Source organism: Ochotona curzoniae, unplaced genomic scaffold, assembly GCF_017591425.1.
Source record: "Ochotona curzoniae isolate NIBS_2020 unplaced genomic scaffold, NIBS_Ocur_1.0 contig_66, whole genome shotgun sequence".
In the NCBI taxonomy this organism is placed as follows: domain Eukaryota; kingdom Metazoa; phylum Chordata; class Mammalia; order Lagomorpha; family Ochotonidae; genus Ochotona; species Ochotona curzoniae.
The window spans coordinates 9,064,018-9,086,880 of NW_024466512.1; the positions used below are offsets into that span (position 1 = coordinate 9,064,018).

At 45.7% G+C, this 22,863-nt stretch overlaps 1 protein-coding gene across 2 annotated transcripts in view; it reads left to right on the forward strand.

Moving 5' to 3' along the window:
* Positions 1-375: 375 nt before the first annotated feature.
* The window catches only part of FAM204A (family with sequence similarity 204 member A), a 30,147-nt gene continuing 7,659 nt past the window's right edge, over positions 376-22,863 (forward strand). The window contains exons 1-7 of one of the 2 annotated variants that reach the window (XM_040992040.1): positions 378-420; positions 714-831; positions 4,883-5,115; positions 7,039-7,126; positions 7,254-7,284; positions 7,478-7,586; positions 16,054-16,143. In XM_040992040.1, coding sequence (XP_040847974.1) covers positions 4,891-5,115; positions 7,039-7,126; positions 7,254-7,284; positions 7,478-7,586; positions 16,054-16,143 — 543 coding nt within the window. In that variant the 5' untranslated portion in view covers positions 378-420; positions 714-831; positions 4,883-4,890. Of the gene's footprint in view, positions 421-713; positions 832-4,882; positions 5,116-7,038; positions 7,127-7,253; positions 7,285-7,477; positions 7,587-16,053; positions 16,144-22,863 lie in introns of both variants that reach the window. The other variant, XM_040992041.1, reaches the window with a different exon arrangement.

The window sequence follows — 22,863 nt, forward strand, 5'->3', positions numbered from 1 at the left end:
GAGCCCGGGAGCTTATTAAATTCGTGTAGAAACAAAACACAGAGGGAAGGGAGCCGGCAGATGAGGGAGAAGGATCCTAGAAGGCCCGTCCCTCCTGCCCCACGACCAACAGCACTTTCTTCATTCAGACCTACCGGCCTACGGCAAGGAAGGGAGAAAAAACAAAACCTTCAAACGCTCCGAAACACAAAATAACCGGCGCCGGGGGTGGGGGGGAGGTGTGGAGAGAGACAAGAAACAAACCATTTTGTTTCATTCCCCCGCCCCCCCAGCAAAAAACCATCAGCCGAGGGAAGCTGGTTGCCATAGCAACCTCAAGGCCAGAGCGGCCGCAACCTATTGGCTGAAACGCCGGAGCCAATGAAAAAGCGCAATGTTGGCGGGTGTTAAGATGGCTGCCTGCCGGCAGTTTGTTGACCGGTGAGTATGGCATATTGCAAGACTGCATCTCGGTGGGCTCGGGCTCCGACGGGACGGGTCAGGGAGACCCCGGGAGGGCCGCTGAGGAAGCCAGCGTGCGCGGTGCCAGCCCCTCAGCCGCTCCGCACGGCTCGGGCTCGGGCAGCCGCGGTCTGAGCCCCGAGCAGCGACGGCGGAGCTGTGCTCCCCTTGCTGGGAGCGTCGCGGGCGAAGGCTTGCCCGTCCCACCGCCGCCGCAGGAGAGGGATGAGGAGGTCTTGGCGCGCCTGTTTACAGTTGCTGTGTCCCCGAAGCCAGCTCCAGCTCCCGGGAACGCCAACCGGCAGGACTCGGCGCGTCGCCGTCGGGGGCCCTTAGCTGTTTTGTGAGGTTCGGATACTGGAGTGGGACCCCGCTGCGATCTTGACCCTGGTAAGCGTGCTCCGCGGCATCCACTTGAAACGAGCCTGGAAGCGTTACCGGTTAATTGTAAATCTTTCTGTGCCGGAGGAGTCCAGGCCCCCTCGGGACACACACTCTGTTTATACTTAAAATGTGTTGCCTACGTGCAAAATGCCACTACACAGTGTATCAGAAGGAGATTGGCAGCTTAAATCTGAACTTTCCCTGGCTTTTAAACCAAGATGCTAGGGAATTCCAGAAACGGATTTTTTTAATGTGTCAATTATTTAATGAGATGTGGTGACTTACGATTCGTATACAGTTGAGCTTAAAGATAGATCTGAGCACATTCAGATTTCTGGCTATTTCTAATTCCACACAAAATGTGGGAAGTAAGGCAATTGGATGGAAGTGGAATTTAAGTTCGGGAATATCTTAGTTGGGAAACATTTACTCTTTGGGTTGGTTGGCTTAGAACTTTTGGGTCTTGCGTGGTATTGTAGACTGTGTGGCATTCTGCCCAACTCCCTGAGACTTTGATGTGTGCAGTTTGGCACAGTGTCTTCTCTAAGTGCAGACAAGGCCATTCTTAACCAGATTTTAACGGAGCAGTCCTGATGACAGGCTTTGTTTCCAGAAATAAGGTTAGCACTCACACAACTCTTCCTGGTGCAAGTTGGTGATCTGAAGTGGCTGGCCATGCACCAGGCAGGCCAGTGAGCCTGTCTGCTGGGGTGGCAGGGTTCTTGTGAGGAGTCAGGGTGGACATTGCCACAGTGCATGGGTGCCTGCCGAGAGGCTGGTGACTCTGCTATTCTCTGGGTGCCCTCCCTTCTCTGGGATTGTGGGCCAGATGCTGCCTGGAGGACAGAAAGCTCAGTCTGCTGGAGTCCTGCCTGCCTCCCACCGGGAGGGCGTGGGCATTGGGGCCCTGACGGTGCTAAGGTCCCCAGCGAGTGGCGCAGAGCTGCAAGGCCCTCACAGAGGATTTGGGCCTTTGTTTGGCAGCTTCTGAAGGGAGACCCAGAAGAAAGCCATGGCTTGTCTAATGGTCGTCCCCAGGACTGGCTTTCAGATCTGCTTTTCCGCATCCCAAAGCTCCCCAGTCCTTGCCCAACCCAGAATCCTTTTGGTCATGATTTGATGTCTCAGTGGATTCCTTGCTTGGACAGGCAGTGTTGACTCAACTGTGTGCCTTAGTGCCTTTGCCTGTGAAAATCAGGCCCAGAGCTGTTCAAGGTCCTGGTGGACAGGTGAAGAAGAATGCTTCCCCGCTTGTAAGTCTCCTTCGCTCAAGGCAGATGACATTATTTCACTGGAAGGAAAAGTAAAATATGTTGGGCGTTTTTCTTATTTCAAAGTAGAGACCTCTGTTATTGACTTTGTAGGCCTGGTAGGCACCTTGGGTTAGGAGCCCCTGAACTGTGCCCCATTCTCTGCATTGTTTTCTGCCCAACTATGCTAAATCATGGCGTGGTTGGCTTTTAAGTGCCTAAAAGAACCTGGCCTTTCAGACCCGGGTATCATGTAATGTTTTCAGTGCAAGAAAAACTGCACCCAGGATTCACGGGGCGAGCTGCCTAGTGCACAGAGCAGGTTTTTACAGAACAGTTGAGGGTGGAGTAATTTACCTGGAGGTGCAGGGGCTATGAAATGAAGGTGATATTCACAACAAGAGAGAAAAGCAGAATTCTGAATCATTCACACGTTCCTCAGAGCTAAAGTGACTAAATTAACGATCATGTGAGTTGCAGGCTGAAAAATGAAAATTTGCGAATTAAGATACCGGCTATTCCATGCACCTAAGAACATGTATGCATACATGTTAAGTTTCTGTTTCCCTGGTATTGTGCATGCAGTGAAAATGGCTGAGCGGATTTTCACAGTTAAAGGATAATTTGGGATTATCTGACTTAAAATAAAGAGATTAAAAAAAAAAACTTTAAGAGATAGTCTGAAAGCCACAAGTGGAACAGCTGAAGCAGGAATGACAGGCGCCTGCATGATAGAGGGGAGAAACGCAGAGTGGCTTGTGTATACTGCCAGCAGAAAGACCCTGTTCTCACACGTGAGCCTAAAACGCAGTCAGCAGGCAGCCCCTCGACACCGGCTGGCTGCGGGGCTGCTTGCTGCACCGTGGCTGTGTCACTGACTCCTCAGCGAGTCGCAGCAGGTGCACGTGTGCATCCTTGTCTGCAGAATCGTCTGTGTTTTTTGTTTTATTATTGTTGTTATTCTTAAGCTGCTCATAGGAAAGTGGCCAAGCACTTGAGAGACTTTCAGGAACTGAGTTCAGAAACTGTCATGTTTGAATTGTGCCATATTCATGGGAACTGTATGGCAGAGGCTCTGCCCGGGCTGCGTCCATGCCCCAGAGTATCTTAAGACTCTCTCTGTGCCAACCTCTAAAACGCACAGGCCTCCTTTATGGATAGGTGAAGGTGTTTGGGGTGCTGGAGTGCACAGAATTTGGGCCTCCTCTTTAAAGAAAAAGAAAAAAAGAAATACAAATTCTGAATAGATAATGAGGTGCAGTGCTGGGGAAGCAACTGCTTTGGGGAGCCGAGAACCCGACCTGCCATTGTTTTTCTGGTAGTTTATCTCTCATTTTCTTACTCTACTCAGAAAACCAACACTGAAATTTCACTAGAAGCATCATGTCATACTGTGGAAATCAAGAAAGTAAATGCCTTGCATCAGTTGCTAGGTGAACGCCATCACAAATAATAGAAACTTATAAACTACCCTCAGAACCCTGCTACCCATAATAGAGATGATGGCCAGAGAAATACAGTGACAAGAGCCCGATATTGATGGAACCCCTGGAACCTCCGGAACCCTTCCTTATCTCAGTTTTTTCCTCAGCTCACTCTGCAATCAATGGTCCCTGACTTACAAAGATACTCAAGATAGAGATGCTAAGTGGCTCCCTTGTACTGGCAAGGAATTCCAGTTGGAGTGGTTGAATGCCACACACTTGAAAAAGCCTAGAGAATATTCTGGGGTTGTGTCAGAGAGCCAATAACTGATAAGGCTGAGCCAAAAACATTTTTTAAAAAGTGCCATCTGATTCTTTGGTGCTAGAGGGAGGATTTAGAGAGATCAGGGCTGTCTCAGGGCAGTGCAGGTCCTCTTTGTCTCAGAGAACCGTGCTCTGGGTCACTCTGGGGAAAGCTGTGTCACTCTGAAAGCTGTGGCAGCCTGCTTGATCGCTGGACAGGAAAATGTGATTTAAAATAAAACCAACTTTCCTATTGTATACATCTTTTGAAGGAAGTTGTTCAGTATGATTGTATCATGGATTTCGATGTAATAAAAATACCCAATTTTCATAATTTTAACTCATGGTTAACAACTCTCATTTCTTTAATCCTGTTTATTAACAATGATTAATTGTTCTAACAGTGGGCCTTGAACTTTTAATATTGGTTTCTCAAGTTTAGTATTGCCTTTCCAAAAAAAGCTGTATGTTTTAGTTAACTTGCAAGTAATATATTTCATGTATTATAGTTATAGTATTTAGTGTAAAATTTAGAACTGAGATATCCTTCTTACCACTGGGTCTTCCTTAAACTATTTATGAGCTTAACATTTTTAAAATAATTGTTTAGTAGCTCCTTAGAAGATAAGCTCCCCTGCTAAAACCGTATATTCATACGCAGGTAAAACTGTCAGCTTTGTCTGCTCTCTGCATGCTACGACTCCAAGTATAGCATTGTCATTCTTCAGTTGCCTGGCAGAATGTATTGTTAGACTGTTAAAATTATTTAGAATGTTTTGCTAATTTCACTTTTTTAGTCTAAGTTGTTAGATGATCAAATTCTAGTTTCTTATTAACATGTAGGTTTGCTCTAAAAGGCTTGTTAAAGCTATTTTTAAACTTTTTTACTTGTGCAAGACTTAAGCTAGCTTAATATGTAAGGCTCACCCCATTTCAGATGTTTTTAAAAAGAATTTTAGATAGCTATTCCCGAATCACTGGTATAGTGACTAGGCTTCTGGGCTGCAGTTTAATGATTTTAAACTCATTTCCATGGCAATTCCTGTAATATGCTTGTCTAAGCTCATCCTCTTCCTGCAGAAGAGAAGATGTGGAGTGGGCTGCTGCCTCCTGGCCTCAATGAAAGTGATGTGGAGTCAGATTCTGGGGATGAAGCCACCTCGGCAGCGACCTCCCAGGAGGGTGATGCGGACGGGACTGCTAGGAACCCGGACATCTCAGCTGTCCCCGCAGAGCAGCCCGAGACTGAACCAGAGACGATCGTGGATGCCTATGAGGCGTGTCCTGCTGGAGTCTCCCTGAACATGTGGACCGTACGTCTCCCCTGTGCTGCCCTTATTAAAGCTTGTGTGTATGTTTATGTCTGTGGAGGGGACTTACCAGGTAAGGGAAATAGACTCAGAACGCTGTTACTGCTCTCTGCGTCGTTTGCCACTTAGGTTCCTGCTTTCATGATTACGTTTCATAGGAAGAGAAAGGGGGCACATCGCTCCGGAGGAGAGCAGTTCTGCCTGCCGTGGTACAGAGGAGTTCTGTCTTTATTCTTTTTTTGTTATCTGTCTGAGTCAACAGGTTTCATTCAGATGATCAAACAGCTCGTTTCAAAACAAATGAATAACAGATCTTAGGTATGAGGGTTTGAGGAATGGAATGTCAGCAACTCTACTACTTTAATTAAGGTGGTGCTTTTATAAATACCAGGCTGTAATTGCTTTTATTACTTAATGTATCTGTTATTTGTAGGTTTTGTTTGTTTGAATGACAGAGTGACAGAGAGGGAGAGACAGACATCTGCCAGGTCACTTGTCAGGGCCCAGCCACCCCAGCTGCAGCCAGGCTGTGTGGCAGGGCCCAAGCAGAACAGCCAGGACTGAATGTAGTGCCTTTTGCAAGTAGCAGCTTAACCTGCTGACCCCATTTATTATTTTTACATGTGTCTTTTTCTTTAATTGTGTTTTTGTTTTGAATTTTATGGTACAATTCCATAGGGTCTGGGCTGATTTTCCCCATATTATTACTACAGCACAGTCCTTCCTAACAAGTCATGAATCCATCAATCTGTTATTTAAGTGTGTCCCAACATTGCTGGTACAGACAATGTCAGACAGTCCAGCATCCCGTTGTCTAGATGTGTCCAACAGTTTCAGTGGGAGTCCATCTTTGATTTGGAAGTCGGGATACATACTGCATTGCATCTTCACATCTGGACATGATAGTCTCTACTGTGCCATCACTATACATTCCCTTAAATGAGAAGTCATCCCTTAAATGAGAAGCCACTTGTGAACAAAGTCAACAACAGGTATAAAGTTAAAACAACAGCAACAAACATTACAGCACCGTGGAGTTGAAAAAGCACGCCACTGAATAACCAGTGCATGGGTGATGAAAAGAAAACACAAAAGCTTCTTGGATAAAATGGTGCCACTGAGCAATTCATGAGTCAATGATGAATTCATCAAGGGAAAAGAAACCATTTGGAAGAAATGAAAATGGAATAAAAAACATCAAAGCACATGGGATACAGCAAAAATAGTATGGAAAGGGTTACTGAACTTAATTTGCATGATGGTTTCCTTATAATAGAACATATGGCATTTGTCCTTTTGGGATTGACTTATTTTGCTGAGCACAATGCTCTCTGGTTAGGACCATCTAGTTGCAAATGGCATGCTTCATTCTTTTTAATGGCTCAGTAGTATTCCATGGAGTAGATGCACCACAGTTTCTTTAACCACTCCTGTTTGGATGGGCACCTGGATTATTTCCATGTCTTTGCTATTGTAGATTGTGCTGCTGTAAACATAGGATTATAGATCCCCTTTGTTTCTTTTTAATAGATATATTTAAGGAATATACTTACTCCTAGGAGCAGGATAACTGGGTCATATGGCAGAATTCTCTAAGCACTCTCTATACTGACTTCCACAGTGGCCGTCCTGGCCTGCAGTCCCACCAGCAGTGAGGGAGGGTGCCTTTCTCCCCACATCCACGCCAGCAGGTGTTATTAGTTGAGTTCTGAATGTAGGCCAAACTCACTGAAGGTAGGTGATACCTCAGTGTGGTTTTCATTTGTATCTCCCTGACGGCTAGGGAGCCCGAGCATCTTTTTATATGTCTGTTAGCCATTTGATTCTGTTATTTTGAAAAATGCCTGTTCATTTCTTTCATCTATGTGCATCTTTTTCTTTAACGTATATTTGCTGCTTAACTCTGTTTTTTTAACTTTGACATAGAAATTTCAAGAGTTGCATAAAAAACATTCTGAACAGAAAGTCTCAACCTCAAGATTCAGAAAGAAAAAAAGAAAACGCTCCAGAAAAGGTAGTTTGTTTTAATCCAGTTTATCAGCAGTGGTAATACTCATCTGTGATTAATTCAATACATTTTTAAAACATTTTAAAGTAACAATCGAGTACTTGAATGTTGACACTTTGTGAATTCTTTTCAGATAAATTGAAGAATGGAAATGAATCTCATGGGTAGGTAGAATTTAAAATAGTTGTCTGTTCCAGACTTACATAATTTGTCCAAATTGTTGAACTGCTTGTGTCTGAGCTGATTAAATAGGAGAACTAATAATTGTGGTGTAATTGTAGTAATCAATTAAAATTACAGAAATTAAAATGGGCTGATTTTGTATAAAACAAAGCAATTTATTTTGTCTTCCTGCAGTGAACCAAGTGAGCAGTCATCAAACGAAGCTCAGTGGAAGGAACTTACTCAGTATTTTGGAGTCAATGATCGATTTGAACCTCCTGTTAAAAAGAAAAAGGTTGAAAAAGTAAGGTTTTTTTTTGTATTGTATCTTCTGTTTTTAAAGATTTATTTATTTGAGAGGCATAGTTAGAAAAGAAGAAATACACACACACACACACACACACACCTTCCAGCTGTTGATTTATTCCCTGAATGACTGTGGTGTGTCTAGGGCAGGACTAGGCCAAAGCAAGGGCAGGACTAGGCCAAAGCAAGGGGACAGGAGCGTCATCTGGGTCTCCCATGTGGGTAACAGGAGCTCAACCACTTGGCCTATCTTCTACTACCTTCTCATGCCATTAGCAGGGAACTGGGTGGGAAGTGGAACGCCTGGGACTCGAACTGGCATCCATAAGGGATGCTGGTGCTTTAGGCAGTGGTCTTCCCCCACTGTACCATGACATTGACTACCCAGGGCAGACCTTTCTTAGAATGTGCCATCTCCCTGAGGTTGAAGGGTGGGCAGAGAGCCACGATGTAAAGAATGTGAATACAGTGTCAGTAGCATGGGGCAGCATTCTCAAGTGGATTCATTCTGGAACACTGGAGTAAAAAGCCGGCCTGGCTGGGATGGAGTTGCCCAAGAGAATGCTGGGAGGCAGGCAGCAAACTCTGGAGAGCCACATGGCGTCTGAGGGAAATGGGCTTCGCTCAGTGTAGTTGAACAGGGTTAAAGGTTTCTGGGTGAGGGAATAGTTTGATTTATGAAAAGATCACCCCAAAAGCTATGCGGGAAATGATAGGGGCAATGAAGGGCAGCAGAAGTCGATAAGAGAACAGATAGGGGACTCGTCCAGGCATGAGATGGGGGCAGACTGAGCAAGTGTGATGTTGCTGAAAACAGAAATTGTGATGGACTTGAGGTACAGCATGGAGATAGAATGAACAGTATTTGCTCTTGGGTTGTTTGGGGTCGGCTTGGAGCATAAGGAAGGAGAAAGAACATTCTGAGTTTTGCCATGGGCAATAGTGAGCAGTGATACCTGTTATGGAGGTGAGCATGAAAGAATGAAGGGGAACAGATGTAAAGGCGTAGCCACATTTGATTGTGGTGCATGTGTGTGCTAACTGGAAAACAGGGACAGTAGGTTAGTAAAATGAGGTGGGGGTGCAGGGGAGCCCATGTTGTATAGCAAGTGGAGCCTCCCCCTGTGAGGCCAGCATCCCACGTGGGCGCTGGTCTGACACCCGCTGCTTCACTTCCAAGGTCTAACTCCTTACCAGTGTTCCTGGGAAAGCAGTGGAGGATGGCCCACGTGATGGCCACCTGCACCCATGGGGGAGACCCAAAAGGAGCTCTGGGCTTTTGGCTTCAGACATACTCAGATCTGGCTATTACAGCCATTTTGGGGAGTGAACCAATGATGGAAGATTCTCTGTCTTTGCTCTGTAACCTTCACTCTACCTTTCAAATAAATAAAAAGTAAATCTTAAAAACAAAAAGAGGTTGGGCTCTGAGAAGAGAGTTTTACATATGCAGACATGAGCGGTTCTCAGTCTGGGACTCGGAGAGAGCTTCAGGGGATGGGCGCGGTGACACTGAGGCAGGACAGGGGGCAAGGGCTGCTTGGAGTGTGAGAGTGTGAGTGGTGTGAACGTGACAGATGCCCCTTTGGCTCACGCGGCCTGAGTTCAGTGTGTTTAGAAACCGCCATGTTCTGGTCAGTTGGCGTACCTTTCCTTTTAAATCCATTGTAGGACGATGCTTTGCTGTTTAGAGGAACTATGCTAAGGAACGCTCAACAGAATTCTGTGTGTAAACTTTTTATTCTGTTATGCAAAGAATTAATGGAAATTAGTCCCTAGTGCCCTAGGGGATTGGAGCCAGGATGGCTTCCGGAGGCAGCTGGTTATTGCTCTGAGCAGTATCCTTTTTTTTATATAAAGATTTATTTATTTTATTGAAAAGGCAAATGTATAGAGGGGAGGAGAGACAGAGAGGAAGATCTTCTGTCCAATGATTCACTCCCCAAGTGACTGCAATGGCCGGTGCTGTGCCAATCCAAAGCCAGGAACCAGGAACTTCTTTCTGGATCTCCCATGTGGGTGCAGGGTCCCAAGGCTTTGGGCTGTCCTTTACTGCTTTCCCAGGTCACAAGCAGGGAGCTGGATGGGAAGTGGAGCTGCCGGGATTAGAACCGGCACCCATATGGGATCCTGGCATGTTCGAGGTGAGGGCTTTAACCACTACGCTATTGTGCCGGGCCCGAGCAGTCTCCTTTTTGCAAATGTCCAGGGGGATGCAAAATTTGTCTAGCATTGTTTAGAATTTGTAATTTGTATGATGTTAGTTTAAACAGGATACTAGAACTAGAACTCTGTGCCAAACCTTTTTAGGCAATTGAAGTTTTGGACAGAGTTCTGATTCACATTATTACATTTGATGTATTCTAGGAGACAATTTTTAAGTTGTAATTAGCATTTTAAAAATGAGATCTCTGTATAGTTTTTGCTTTTGTTTTTTTTGCAATCACTCCCACCCTGTGTTGGGAGTTTGAGTTTTCCTGACGGGAGATGTTCCTGTTTTTAAACAGCACCCCACAGAAAAAGTTAGGACTCTGGGCACAGAAACCATGCTGGCCAGCCCTGTGTCTGGTCATAATTTTGCCTTAATGGTCAACAGATAAATTTACACAAAAATGAAAGAAAAGACTTAATGAAGTCCAGTTCTTTGCTCTTAAGGAGTTGGTTGTAATTGCATGCTCGTTACAGCGTTGTTCTGTCTGGGATCACCTCTTCTGGTGTTGTGCTGAAATCTGTACCCTGAATGCCCTTAAGGAATGCCCATAGGAGGGGCACGAGGCAGAAGCTAGAGTAGGAGTGAGGCCAGCAGGTAGTTCCTGCCTGCCCTGCGTTGAGACACTGTTGAAACCCTGGACCTTCGGTCCCTGTTCTCCGCTGGAGCCAGCCGGGGGTCTCCTGCCGTGGCTCAGCCTTCTTACTTTGCATTCCTGCAGCCCTTGGGAAGGTAACATGGTGTAGGCTTCTTCTTCTTGTCTGATGTGATCAGGTGTTTGAGAAGCTGTGGAGGATGGATGTTTAGCACGCTGCCCTCACCCTCTTCCAAGCCACGCCAAGAAGCTTGTTTGTTTTGCTTGATCGTTGTCGTATCCAATGGTACTTTAGTGTTCTTTGTATTAAGTACAGCTATACCTGAGTTTCGGGCGGCAGTTCTGGGACTTACTAGTCGTTCTAAAATCATAACAATTATTTTGGATCTGTAGGAATTTCTTTAGAATAAATTTTACTCATTAATTTCACTATCACAGGTATTCTTCATTTGAGTCAGTTTGAATAGTCCGCAGCCATTAGTGAAGTAGTTTCATGTTTACTTACTGGATGCCTTTTGACATGAAAAGCCAGCTGTACTTTCATTGATTTTTTAAAGTAATTGTACATTATCTGGTGGTTTTAAAATTTGTTGTTGGGAGGAAAACTGCCCATGCTGGGCATAGCTTTTGCAGCCCTGTTTCTCTACCAGTGTTTTCTCCAGCCATTCTTGCGTCAAACTCCAGTACCTCCATGGCATGAAACGCTGGCTGCTTGCACGCAGGAGGCGTGGGCATGTGGAGGGCAGTGCTGTGGGCAGGAGGCATTGCAACAGGAAGTGCCGTTGGCACTGTGGGGTGTCCCTGGGATCAGTTACAGAGTGCTCCCTCTTGATTCTGCTGTCCTCCCCGTATGAGGCAGGGCTGTAGTATTCACAGGAGGAGCTGAAGCTGAGCAGACAGCAGCTCAGAGGTGAAATGAGACCCTAAACACAGGTCGTTTGCTCCCAAAGGTGGATTTTTCTGAATAACTGAACTTAGATCTTTTTTTTTTTAAGATTTATTTATTTTTATTTGAAAGGCTAATTTTGCAGAGAGAGGTCTGGCTCATTCCCTAAACAGCTGGAATAGTCAGAACTGAGCTGAGCCGGAGCTGGGAGGCAGGACCTTCTTCCCAGTCTTCCAGGCAGGTGCGCTGCCCCAAGGACCTGAGCCACCCTCCGCTGCTTTCCTAGGCCCTGAGCAGGGAGCTGGATGGGGAGTGGAGCAGCCAGGGCAGGAACCATCCTTATGGATGCTATGGATGCTGGCACTGGCACACGGAGGGCTGCTTGCTGTACCACCACACCAGCCCCTGAACTTGGATTCTTACAAACTAGACTTGCATGATTTAAGTTGCTGTGTCTTACCAAGGTATAGAGGTGATAGAGTAGATATGTGAGTTACATGTAAGAGTAGTTCTTTTCTTTATGGAGAAATTGCATTCTTTTTCCCTATTTAGGTCCTGTCACAGTAAAGCAAGCTTCAGTGGATAATTCGTTTCTGTTGAGCTTTAAACATTGAATATATTATCCAGCTAAATGATTATGTGGCAGAACTTCTGTCAAAACGTGTTGCTGTGGAATTTGACTTCAAGTCCTTTATTCAGTGTATTACTACAAAATATTCCCCATGTGTATGCTTGGGTGACTAATGTATAATAGTAAACCTGGTAGCACAGTTGTCTTAGCTGTTTGTGATCTTGACCTCTTGACGTGTGTAGCAGAGCTGTTCATTAGAGGGCAGCTGTTGCCTGATGGGACCCTTAAGATACTGTGCGTGGAGGAGTTCCCATGTGGCTGCATTGCATCCCTAAGTTGGTTTGTCTGTGTTGGGATCATCTTGGGCTCAATTTTGCTTCTAGCCACAAGCAACGTAGAAACCCACCAAGGCGTTGCAGCCCATGCACATGTGCTGTACTGGCTCTCCTGAGGTCTGGGAGACATACTAGACATTAGAAAAGTAGATACGGCTAATCTTGGGTTCAACCTCAGACTTTTCAGGAAAGCATCAGTGAAATGATTTATAGGACCATACTCATTCAAACTCAAGTTCTTGTATTTGTTCTTGAGTTTGAGCCTTGCAGAGTTGTGCTGTAGCCTGGCTGTATAGAGATGAGCCCTCGCATTGCATTTAATGCTGTTGTGAATTCGAGGCAGAATCATGCCAACAGCTATCAAACGACAGCTGAATTCTGAAAACATGGGTAAGGGGTTTAGGTGTGTCTCTGACTCTTAATGTAACTTTGCAGAGAACATTTTACTGCGCATGCGCAGTTGTGATCATGGAGGTTTAGGGACTCAGCAGGGTTGCTTAGCTCCTCAATGGGGCCCTGAGGTTTGAGCGCGGGTCTGCCCCCTCACCATGCTGCTGTAAGCTGTTAGGGACTTAGGGTTTTGTGGAGGTGGAAATGTTGTATGGAAGAATTTTTTTAAAACTAATATAACCATTTTAGATGCACTTGAAATGTTAGTGTGATCTTATAGGAAGTTTAGGTGTATGTATGGATTCTATTTTGCTTGAATTGCCAAGAAGAAGGGAGGGAAAAATGAAATATATCTAATTTATATTGCAAAATATAAATATTATAGTTAATTATATCTCACTAATGCTGTTGAAATTTTTAAAAACTTAAAGAAGCACCGCAAACCAAGTTGAAAATGAAGGAGGGTATTTTGGTCACCAAAGCAGTGTGCGCACTGTCTGTGGGAGAGGAGACTTCCAAGGCCAGCGGCTCTGCCCGGGGCAGTGCCCACACTTCCTGACTGCTGGTCCAGCCAGTCTTCTTTTAGCTTGAACTTGCTCATCCTGTTAGGTGCTACTCAGAAAGGCTGGGGCCATGGGAGTTGCTTGATGGTGAAAGGATGGATTTATAGTTTTAACTAATTTATTTTTACATGACAGTTACACCTAGGAGCTTAGCCAGTCATATTTCTCAAAGGAGTGTCTTTCTCCCCTTCATTCCATTGACCCTTATTTAGTCTGTGGCTTCATGGTAATCTAAGGGAGGTTAGCAAGTTGGTGGAGCAAAGTGATCAGCTGATATGAAGGTTGTTCATGGACATTGCTGACAAAAGCCAAGTGTGTCTTCCTCCCCCATCACTGCTCTGTGACACTTGGGGGTCTGACGTGAAGGAGTAGCCATGCTCGGGTCTTCTGTCATTGGGAAGCCTGTGGAGTTAGAAGGCTGCAGAGCTGCTGTATGGACTGAGCAGGGTTGGGTCAGCAACAGAGACCCGTAGTGACCAGGTGACCGAGGTGAAGGGTGGGAGCGGGGCTCAGCTACTGCCTTCCTGCTGCTAAGAATGGGAAAGGTCAGACAGACCACTGTTGCAATGGCATTGGCCCAAAGTGTGGACTGCTGAGGGGGTAGTGGGGTGTTCCTTGAGGGCGAAGAATGTTGGGGGAAGTGAGTCTGAGGTGTTTAGATCAGGGGGATTCTGCAGAAACACAAAGAAGGGAAATTCCTAAAGATGACCACAGGATAAGAATGGAAAAAAATACCAGAGCCCTGTAATTGTGGCCAAGGACTTGAAGCAAGGGTTCCAGCTGCAGGAAGGAGCAAGCATAACAGCTGCTTCTCCTGCCAGGTCCTGAGGAGGCATTGGGGAACAGACATCAGAGACCACCCTGTGGTCTTGTTCCATAATCTTTTTACGCAAATTAATGTTGTGGAAGTGTTTCAGGAAAAAAATTCTGTTGATTGGCATAATGACTTAATATATTGATGGGCAAGACATTCTTAGGACTTCCGTTATTAGGGCAGGAGAAGTCTGGAAGAAAAATCTGTGTGAACTGAAAATGTTGTTAGAGTAACATTTTCTTAGAAAAAGCATGTATTAGGCCAGTTTAAAAATTTCTTATTGTCTTTATTTTCATGAACTAGAACCGTTGAAGTACTTTCTGTAAGTATATAACAGATCTTCCCTACACAAGTTTTAGGTGTGATTTCTTAAATAAGTTTAGCAGTTAAAAGCATTTCCAGGAACAGGCATTGTGGAGTAGTGAGTTAAGCTGCCACTTGAAGCCACACATGTCCTGTTGGAGTGCCAGTTTGAGTCCTGGCTATTCTGTTTCCTGTTGTATCTTGGGAAGCTGCAAATGGTGAGTCAGGTACTTAGGCCACTACCTTGATATGGGAAACCCAAATGCAGTTCCTGCTTCCTGGCGTCTGCCTGGTCCAGTCCTGGCTGCTTAGGGCAAGAACCTGTGGTTGGATGATGTGCCCCCCCCAACCCCATCCCTCTGCCTTTTAGGTAGTTGGAAATTAACTTAAAAAAAAATTCTGTGGGAAAGCAAAATCATTGTTAGGCAGTTTTTCCCACAGTCATTGACTCGGAATGAGCAGTCGAGACAAGAGGTGGAAGTGGTGATTGAGGACACAGACTGAGCAAGCCTGGATTCAAGCGATGGCCTTGGATGACTTGGGCCAAGTTTGGCAGTATGATAGAAGGCTCTGTTTCCTTATCTTTCAAACAGGGTAGTGTTATTCCATGACATATTATGAGAGCTGAATTAACTTTCTTACAGTGCTGGGTCCTGGGGCTACTGCATCGTCAGTCTTACATAGTTTTTAAACTATTACAATTGTGTGTCACGTAGCAACAGACGACATGTTTCTTCTTTGGGTGTCACCCAAACTAAGATGGCTGTATCACTAGGTGATAGGATTTCTCTTCTTTTAGAGATTTATTTTATTCTTATTTTGAAGATCGAGTTACTGGGCCCGGCGGTGTGGCCTAGCGGTTAAAGTCCTCGCCTTGAACACCCCAGGATCCCAAAAAGGCGCCAGTTCTAATCCCAGCAGCTCCACTTCCCATCCAGCTCCCTGCTTGTGGCCTGGGAAAGCAGTCGAGGACGGCCCAAAGCTTTGGGACCCTGCACCCATGTGGGATATCTGGGAGAAGTTCCTGGCTCCTGGCTTTGGATCGACATAGCATCGGCCATTGCGCTCACTTGGGGAGTGAATCATTGGAAGGAAGATCTTCCTCTCTGTCTCTCCTCCTCTCTGTATATCTGACTTTCCAATAAATAAATAAATCTTAAAAAAAAAAAAGAAAGAAATAGCCTTTTAAAAAATTAAAAAAAAAAATAAAGATCGAGTTACCAACAGAAGGAGAGACAGAGAGCGAGCTTCCATCCTCTGGTTCATTCCTCAAAATGGCAGCAGTGGTTGGAGCTGAATCAATCCAAAGCCAGATCCACAGCTTCCTCGGGGTCTCCCATGTGGGTGCAGAGTCCCAAAGACTTGCACCATCCTCCACTGCTTCCCCAGGAGCATTAACAGGGAGCTGGATGAAATGGAGCAATTGGGACTTGAACCAGTGTCTGTATGGGATGCCATCATCTGAGGTGGTAGCTTGAACCTCTGTGGCATGTTATTGCCCTGGTAACTTCTCAGTAGCCTTGTTGTTAATAAGGGAAAACATAGGCTTTGGGTTCACAAAGGCCTGGATTTGCATCCCCTTTTTATTAGTTCAAGAAGTTATTTGACCTTGAGAAAGCATGTAGCAGATACGAGACTTCTCATCGGTTCCTGGAAACAGTGCCAGCCCCCTTACAGGGTGGTGTGGGGGTTCAGTGGTCTGCATGAGTGACGCACTGGGTGAAGTCGTGTGTTGGCTTGGCTTGCAAATGTTTGCCTTCCTTTTCTGCCCTTGATTTTTAACTGTCTTTCCTTTCTAGTCAGGCCTTGAAAAGAGGATTGACCAGGCTGTGGAGGAGTGGGACATCGAGAAGGCCGAGGAGCTCAGTAACCAGCTGGCTGTGCGCGAGGTAGGTGGGGCTGCCGGCACGCTGGTTGGGTCTGCAGCTTCTCCAAGCTGGGGGTGTGTTCTTGCATTGTCACTGATAAGTTCATAAGATCGTGGGGAAATACATGACCTGAGGTATTGCTTTTTGTTTGTTCCCTCTTGTCCTGCCATTTACTATTAAAATGATACGATTTTTGTCTTTAGTATTTTTTGATTGTTTTGATCTAAAACTTAACACTGGGAATAATCCTTAGATTTGACTGGTTCTGGTGAGTTTTGCCAGGTGTGAGTGAGGGCAGTGCTCCATCTGGTCCTCCTGCTTGGAGCAGCAGGTGTGAGTGAGGGCAGTGTTTCTTCTGGTCCTCCTGCTTGGAGCAGCAGGTGTGAGTGAGGGCAGTGTTTCTTCTGGTCCTCCTGCTTGGAGCAGCAGGTGTGAGTGAGGGCAGTGTTTCTTCTGGTCCTCCTGCTTGGAGCAGCAGGTGTGAGTACAGTGTTTCTTCTGGTCCTCCTGCTTGGAGCAGCAGGTGTGAGTGAGGGCAGTGTTTCTTCTGGTCCTCCAACTTGGAGCAGCTTGTGTTCTCCATCACACCCCTCCACTTCTCCTGGCTCTGCACATCCTCTGTTCTCGACAGTTTCCGGCCTTCCCTTCCTTTCGTCTGCAGTGTGAAAGTGACAGACACTTTGCACGATCTTTCCAGCTCCAGAAGGCCACAGGAAGCTCCTCACCTTCCTGGGGCAGGAGGTCTGGGACACTCTCCAGCTGAGGACGTCCCGGGTAGACCCAAGCGCTCACGCTGGTACATAGGGGCCAAGTTTAGTGTTTTGTAATTTCTTTGGGTCCTTTTTGGAACAAAGTCTCTTGGCTGTGGCATCTGTTTTTACTGCCTGAGTACTGCTTTGCCTCATCCTAAGCTGTAGTGTGTCCTGGGTTATTTGTGTGAGCTGCTACTCAGTATTCTTACTCACCTGCACGGGAAGTTCTTTTCTAAACAAAACTGGAAATGGACTTGCTCTTCAGTAGACTGGTCTGTGGACACACTGCCATACCCTTTCATCATCAGGTGCCACAAATCCTGCTGTTGCTGACTTGTGGTTTTTGCATTTCCCCTTTCCTCCGTCGTTTTGCCTCCGAGGCTGAAGTATTATCTGAATTTGTTATTTTTGTATAGTGAAAAACAAATTCAAAAGAAAGGCTATTTGAGATTATCCTGTTTTCTAAGCCTTTCAAAATCATTTGTGACATTAAACACTTCTGTGTATAATATGTGAGGAAGAGAAAGTGTGTGTGTGCCAAGTAAAGTAACTTTTCTCTTACTTTTTTAGCATACACCCTGTTTAACATAAGATTTGCAGTTCGGCAGGTCGCCTTGCAGGTGCCCCTGCTGTCTCCAGAGCTCGTTTTATCTTGTGATTCCTCTTCCCTGGCGTCCTGGGCCTACCCTTGACAACCACTTGTGTCTGTGTGGACCTGACGCCTGTAGATTTAAGTGGAATCCTGCAGCATTCCATTTTTATTAATGTTAAGTGCATTTCACTTAGAGGAAGGTTTTCAGGATTCATCCATGTTGTGATATGTATCAGGATTCACTGTGGAGGACAGTGGCTTAGTTTCTTGGCTAGCTAGGAAGTGTAAGCAGGCAGTGTTGGAGTTGGAAGCAGACACCACAGCAAGTAGACCCGTGCACAGCTCTGGATGGGAGTCCATTGAAACGCTAGTGAGGACGGGGGCTTGCTTTGTGGTCTAGGGGGCTTCAGGAGCCTGACCAGCGCTCAGAGTGGCAGTGACCTGTCCCTGGTGTGTGTGTCACTGAAGGAAGGCCGGTGGAAGTCGGTGGCCGCGTGGGCTGCATAGCCACCTCGTTCGGCTCAGGCGCAAACCTTTCTAAAGAACTGGTGGTGAAATGCCCCTCTAGGGCTGTGTGAACAATCTGCTGGATAGTTGGAGTAAAGACAGGCACCGGAGAAAAACCAGCAGACTTGTAGAATATGGCTGCCCTGCTGATTTTAGGGTTGCTGTGGATTTCTGCATCTTCCCTTGGTTCTTCGTGCCTCTCTGGGCTTCCTTTGGGGCACCCGGGAGTCGTGTGTCAACCACAGTGCCCGTGACCAGCAGAGCCCCGGGCAGCCAGTGTCGCCAGCTTTTCTTTGCTCCAGGAAGAGAGGCTAAGGCAGAGAGCCTGGTAGTCCACACTCAAGTGAGGGCTCCATGTAGTCTGTTGCTGGATGTGCATTAGCTGTTTATTTGGGAAGTCAGGAGACCAGAGAGAGCTCCTGTTTATCTGCCAGTTGACTCTGCGCATGCCGGTGAGATGTGGCTGGAGCCAGGAGCGGGAACTCAGGCCTCCCAGGGGGGACAGGAGCCAGTGACTGGAGCCATCCCTGCCGCCTCTCTGGACTGGGTGGGAAACTGGGGTGAGGTTCTGGAGCTGGGGCCACATCCTGATAAGGCTGAACAGCAGCTCTGAAATGTCCGCTTGAACGCATTTACTGCTGTGTTCCTTTTCAACTTTTATTTTGAAATTATTTCAGGCATTCACGGTTGTAACATTTGTAAAAGGGTTTCCTATTTTTCCAGATAAGTGAAATGTTAACACTTTGTAACACCTGCTTTCATTTTTTTGAATCTGTGCACTTTTATTTAAAATTTCCAGTTGTGTGTCTAGTTTGTAGCAGAAGCAGTGTTTGTTTTCCCAGCGCAGTTTGTCACAGCCTTCCTTGGTCCGCTTGCACCTGCAGTGGCTCCTCGGCCCATCCTTGCCCAGGCCCTTCACTTGCTTGAAGATCTTTAGCATGGGCCTCAAGTCTGGCTTGCCTGGGATTTCTTCATGATTAATTTTAGGTTATGCTTTTTTGTCAGAAATCATGTAGAATTAATGGTACTTTTCAAGTCGGGCTACCCAGAGCCACACGCTAGCTGTTCCTTCTATTGATGGGTTATTTGAGTGTTGATAGCGCTGGATTTCCCTATTGTGATATTACTATGTTTCACTCTGTAACAAGTGAGTGTTTTATGGAGAGACAGAATAAGCTGAGACTGCATAAATATTCTTTCTCACACTTTGAAATAACTAGCTTTAGCAACCATTGCTGTATTTCTTTTAATTTTTTTTTTTCTTTTTTGGTCTGTGTTGCTGGGGACAATTAATATTATTGTGACTGTTAAATGACTCTCAAATGTTGCGCTGGGCTAGGGTCCCAGTGTCCCAATCAGCCCAGCCATGCTGTCATTCTGCCTGCCTGGGTGCTCCCGGGTGTGCTTCGCTTCCCGCGTGCTGCAGGCAGGGGCCTGGCAGGAGCAGAGGGCCTGGGACGCGGCAGCACTGTTGTGACCTCAGAGGGCGCCAGGCGTGTGCTTTGGGTTTGTTTTGTCCTGTCGCTGTCTTAGAGGTGGGATTGTGTAACGCTTAGTCGCTGTTCCCTGTCCCGGTGGACTCTGACGGCTTCTCAAATGTTTGACAAATGAGGTTACTTTAGAAACACGTCACATTTTCAGCAGTGCAAAGCTAATAGATATTTTTCCCAAGTAGTCTTTTTAGTTCCAGATAAATGCTTTGTCCTGATAAAATATTTAGTGTAGGATCAGAGAATTCTGATTATACAAAAAACGCCGGATCCCATTCTTTTCTGTGTGTTAAGTGGAAAAACTGCTAGATGGTTGCTATGTGGAAACAGGTGCTGGAAAAATACTGATGCCACAATTACTGAAGCATTGGGAAGAAGGTACTGCTTAGGATGGAATTTTTGAATGAGTGGTTGAGTTTGAGATTTCATTTTTGTATGTTTCCCCCCGGGGTGCCAGTGGCTATAGATGCAAGAGATGGAATCTCGAGGGGCTTGTGTGAGTGGGCCAGAGCCCTCTGGGTTAAGTGTGTGCTTGCCTGGCAGTGTTCTTTTGAAAATCAGGTATATGGGTTTTCAATCAGTCCCATTTTCTTTTTGCAAGAAGCAGTGACTGGGACCTGCTGATAAAGCCCACGCTCCGAGGCACTGATCCTAGCGTTCTGAAAGCCTTCTCCAGCCGTAATCAGTGAAACTAATTTTTGATGTTTAACATTTATAAGCCCGTGAAACCAATAGGGCAGCAGCGGTAGAGAGAAGAAAGAAGCCAGAAGTAGAACAGTGTCAGCTCAGGCCTTGAGAGCAGCTCCTCCAGTCAGCGGCGTGCCAGACTAGAGGCTGCTGGCACGCTGTCCCGTGGTACTGCAGGCCCACGGTCTCCCAGAACCCCATTGCCATGAATGAATGAAGACGGTAGATGGCCAGCCAGGCTGGAGGGCATGGCTGCGTGTCACGTGTGCAGCCCAGGGTGTGTGGGCTCTGCTGGAGACTACCCCCCGTTGGTCCCGGATTGTTCGATCCAGGAGGAGAACTGACATGGATTTTTTCTATTATATTGATGAGGTTGTTCTTACTGGAAGAAATAATGGTTTACAGTATATTACAAACACTCGGAGATACTTGTGATTTGCTAGCCTCAGGTTTGGCCCTTGCGAATGCCATCCTCCGGACACTCTTCCTGACACCTTGTCTTCGTTACTGTCTAGGTCCTGCTAATATAGAGGAACCAGTGGAAACAGGTGTTTTGACATTCTAAAGCCTGGGTTTAACCACAGGCAGCAGTTAGCCTGACTGAGCGCACGGAGCAGGGTCTCGGTGTAGGCATCTGTGTGTTAGTTGCTGGCAGGTGAACAGCAGCTTTTGGACAGCAGTGCGGTGTGCTCCTGCCATTGGTGCGTCAACTCCGTGGGCGATGGAGGACCTGAGTCGGCTGAGCTTCTCAGTGCAGCATCAGGGAGAATTGAGTGGGGAAGGGGAGCTGCCTAGAAATTGTATTTGGGCTTTGTATAGCTTATGGCCTCCAAGATGAGCTTTTCTGATAAGTGACTGAAAGCATTGCCTGCACTTGACTCCTTGACACCACCAGTCCTTCAACTTGAAACATTTTAACATTTATGGCAACCTGGAGTAAGGAGTCCTACTGTTCCTTGAGTATTTGCAAGATATTCACTATGAGACGCTTTGGTTATAACCCCTATCCTCTTTTTCTAAGGCCAAAAACCCTTCAGTTTAGACTAATGATACCATAAAATGTTTTGATATTTTAAAGCTTCTTCTCTTGAATTGATGAATAAAGACCTCAAGCAGTGACTTGCTATTAAGCATATTTAGATATCTTCCCAAGGTATCACAGGTAGAAATGATAAAAAATATATATCAGAGTGTACATATCTTTCATTTTAAATACTGCGTTGGTAGAATGGATCAAGCGAGGAATTTAATTTTATTGTAAGATAGACTATTTAAATTGTTAGTTTTCCAGTTGTACATTAATAATGTCAAAAGCATGAATAGCTTGTTAATCTTTAACCAAAGAAGGCCAGAATGGCATTTTTCAAAAATCAGAGTTTGAACAAAGTGGATTTCTTTCGTATCCATATGGATTAAATGCACTCTGAATTTGGGCAGGTTATTAACAATTTATGTTTTTTAGAGTAGCTTCCTAGAAAATGCAAAGTCCTTCTCATTAAAAAGGAGAGTGTAGGGAGAATTCCGGAGAGCAGTTGTGCAGTTAGTGTACCTCCTGGAAATCGTTATTTCTCTGGGAGCCCCGGGACCTGGGCCCCTTGTTCCAGCATTTCGATTTTCCAGGTGGCCTGATGGTGAGGCTGTGGTTTCACTGGATTGTTAATTTCAGGAGCTGTCAGTACTGTGTTATCCCAGCACAATAGCAGTCTGAAGCCAGGAATTGCACTCCCTAAGAGCACTGTTTTGACTGATTTTCCTATTAGACTACCTGGGATATTAACATCGCTATAGCTCAAAATGGAAACATTTATTTAAATATCTTAATTTATAGACATACTGTCATACTTAAAATGACTTCTAGTCAGTGCTGTTATGTCTATCAACAAATAAAAGCAAATATGGCTGAATTGAAGGACCTGTTACGTTGAAGCACATATTTTAGTTCTGAACCCTTTATTCTGTAATCCAGACAGGAAAATTGTTTTCTTCCTGTTTTCATGGATACTTTCTTTAGGTAGAAGTATCTTGACAACCATGTTACCAAGGCAAAACAATTTGCTCAGATATACAGCTGAACAGTATATTGCAGTTAGCTGTTGGAGACACACGTCCCTGGGACCCTGCTGCAGGGTGGCAGGTTCTGCTCTTAATTGCTGTGAACGCCAGCCACTGAAGACCCGGGAAACAGTCAAGATGCAGTGAGTGTTGTTTATGTGTATATATGAAGGATTCAGATCCAAAGTCTCCAGCATTTTATTTTTTGAAAGGAAATGATTTTGCCGCTAGTACCAGGGTAGAATCCAAGCAATGGTCTTGCTCTGAAAACTGGTGTTTTTACTTTCATTGTATCCAGAGTCACCTGATGTAGGCAGTCTGTAGCAGACGCATCGGATAGCCCTTTCCTGTCTCACTACTCCTTCATTCCTTCCTTGCTCTTGTATTTATTCATTTTTGCCTCTTTCTGATCAGGCAGTGGCGGATAGGACAGCTCTCTTTCGCCCTAGTTCACCCGTTAGCCGTGAGAAGGGGCGTTGGCTAGTCCACAGCTCCATCAGCTGGGGGCACGTGGGAGACTCTTGCTTTGGGAGGAGTGCGTGTATCTGTTAAGGACCTTTCTAGAATGTACTGCCTTTCATTGACTTTGGTCATCTCTCAGGGCTTTGTGATGCTGAAGTGCTCGATGCATCATTCGTTTTACAGTGTGCGTGCCTGTAGT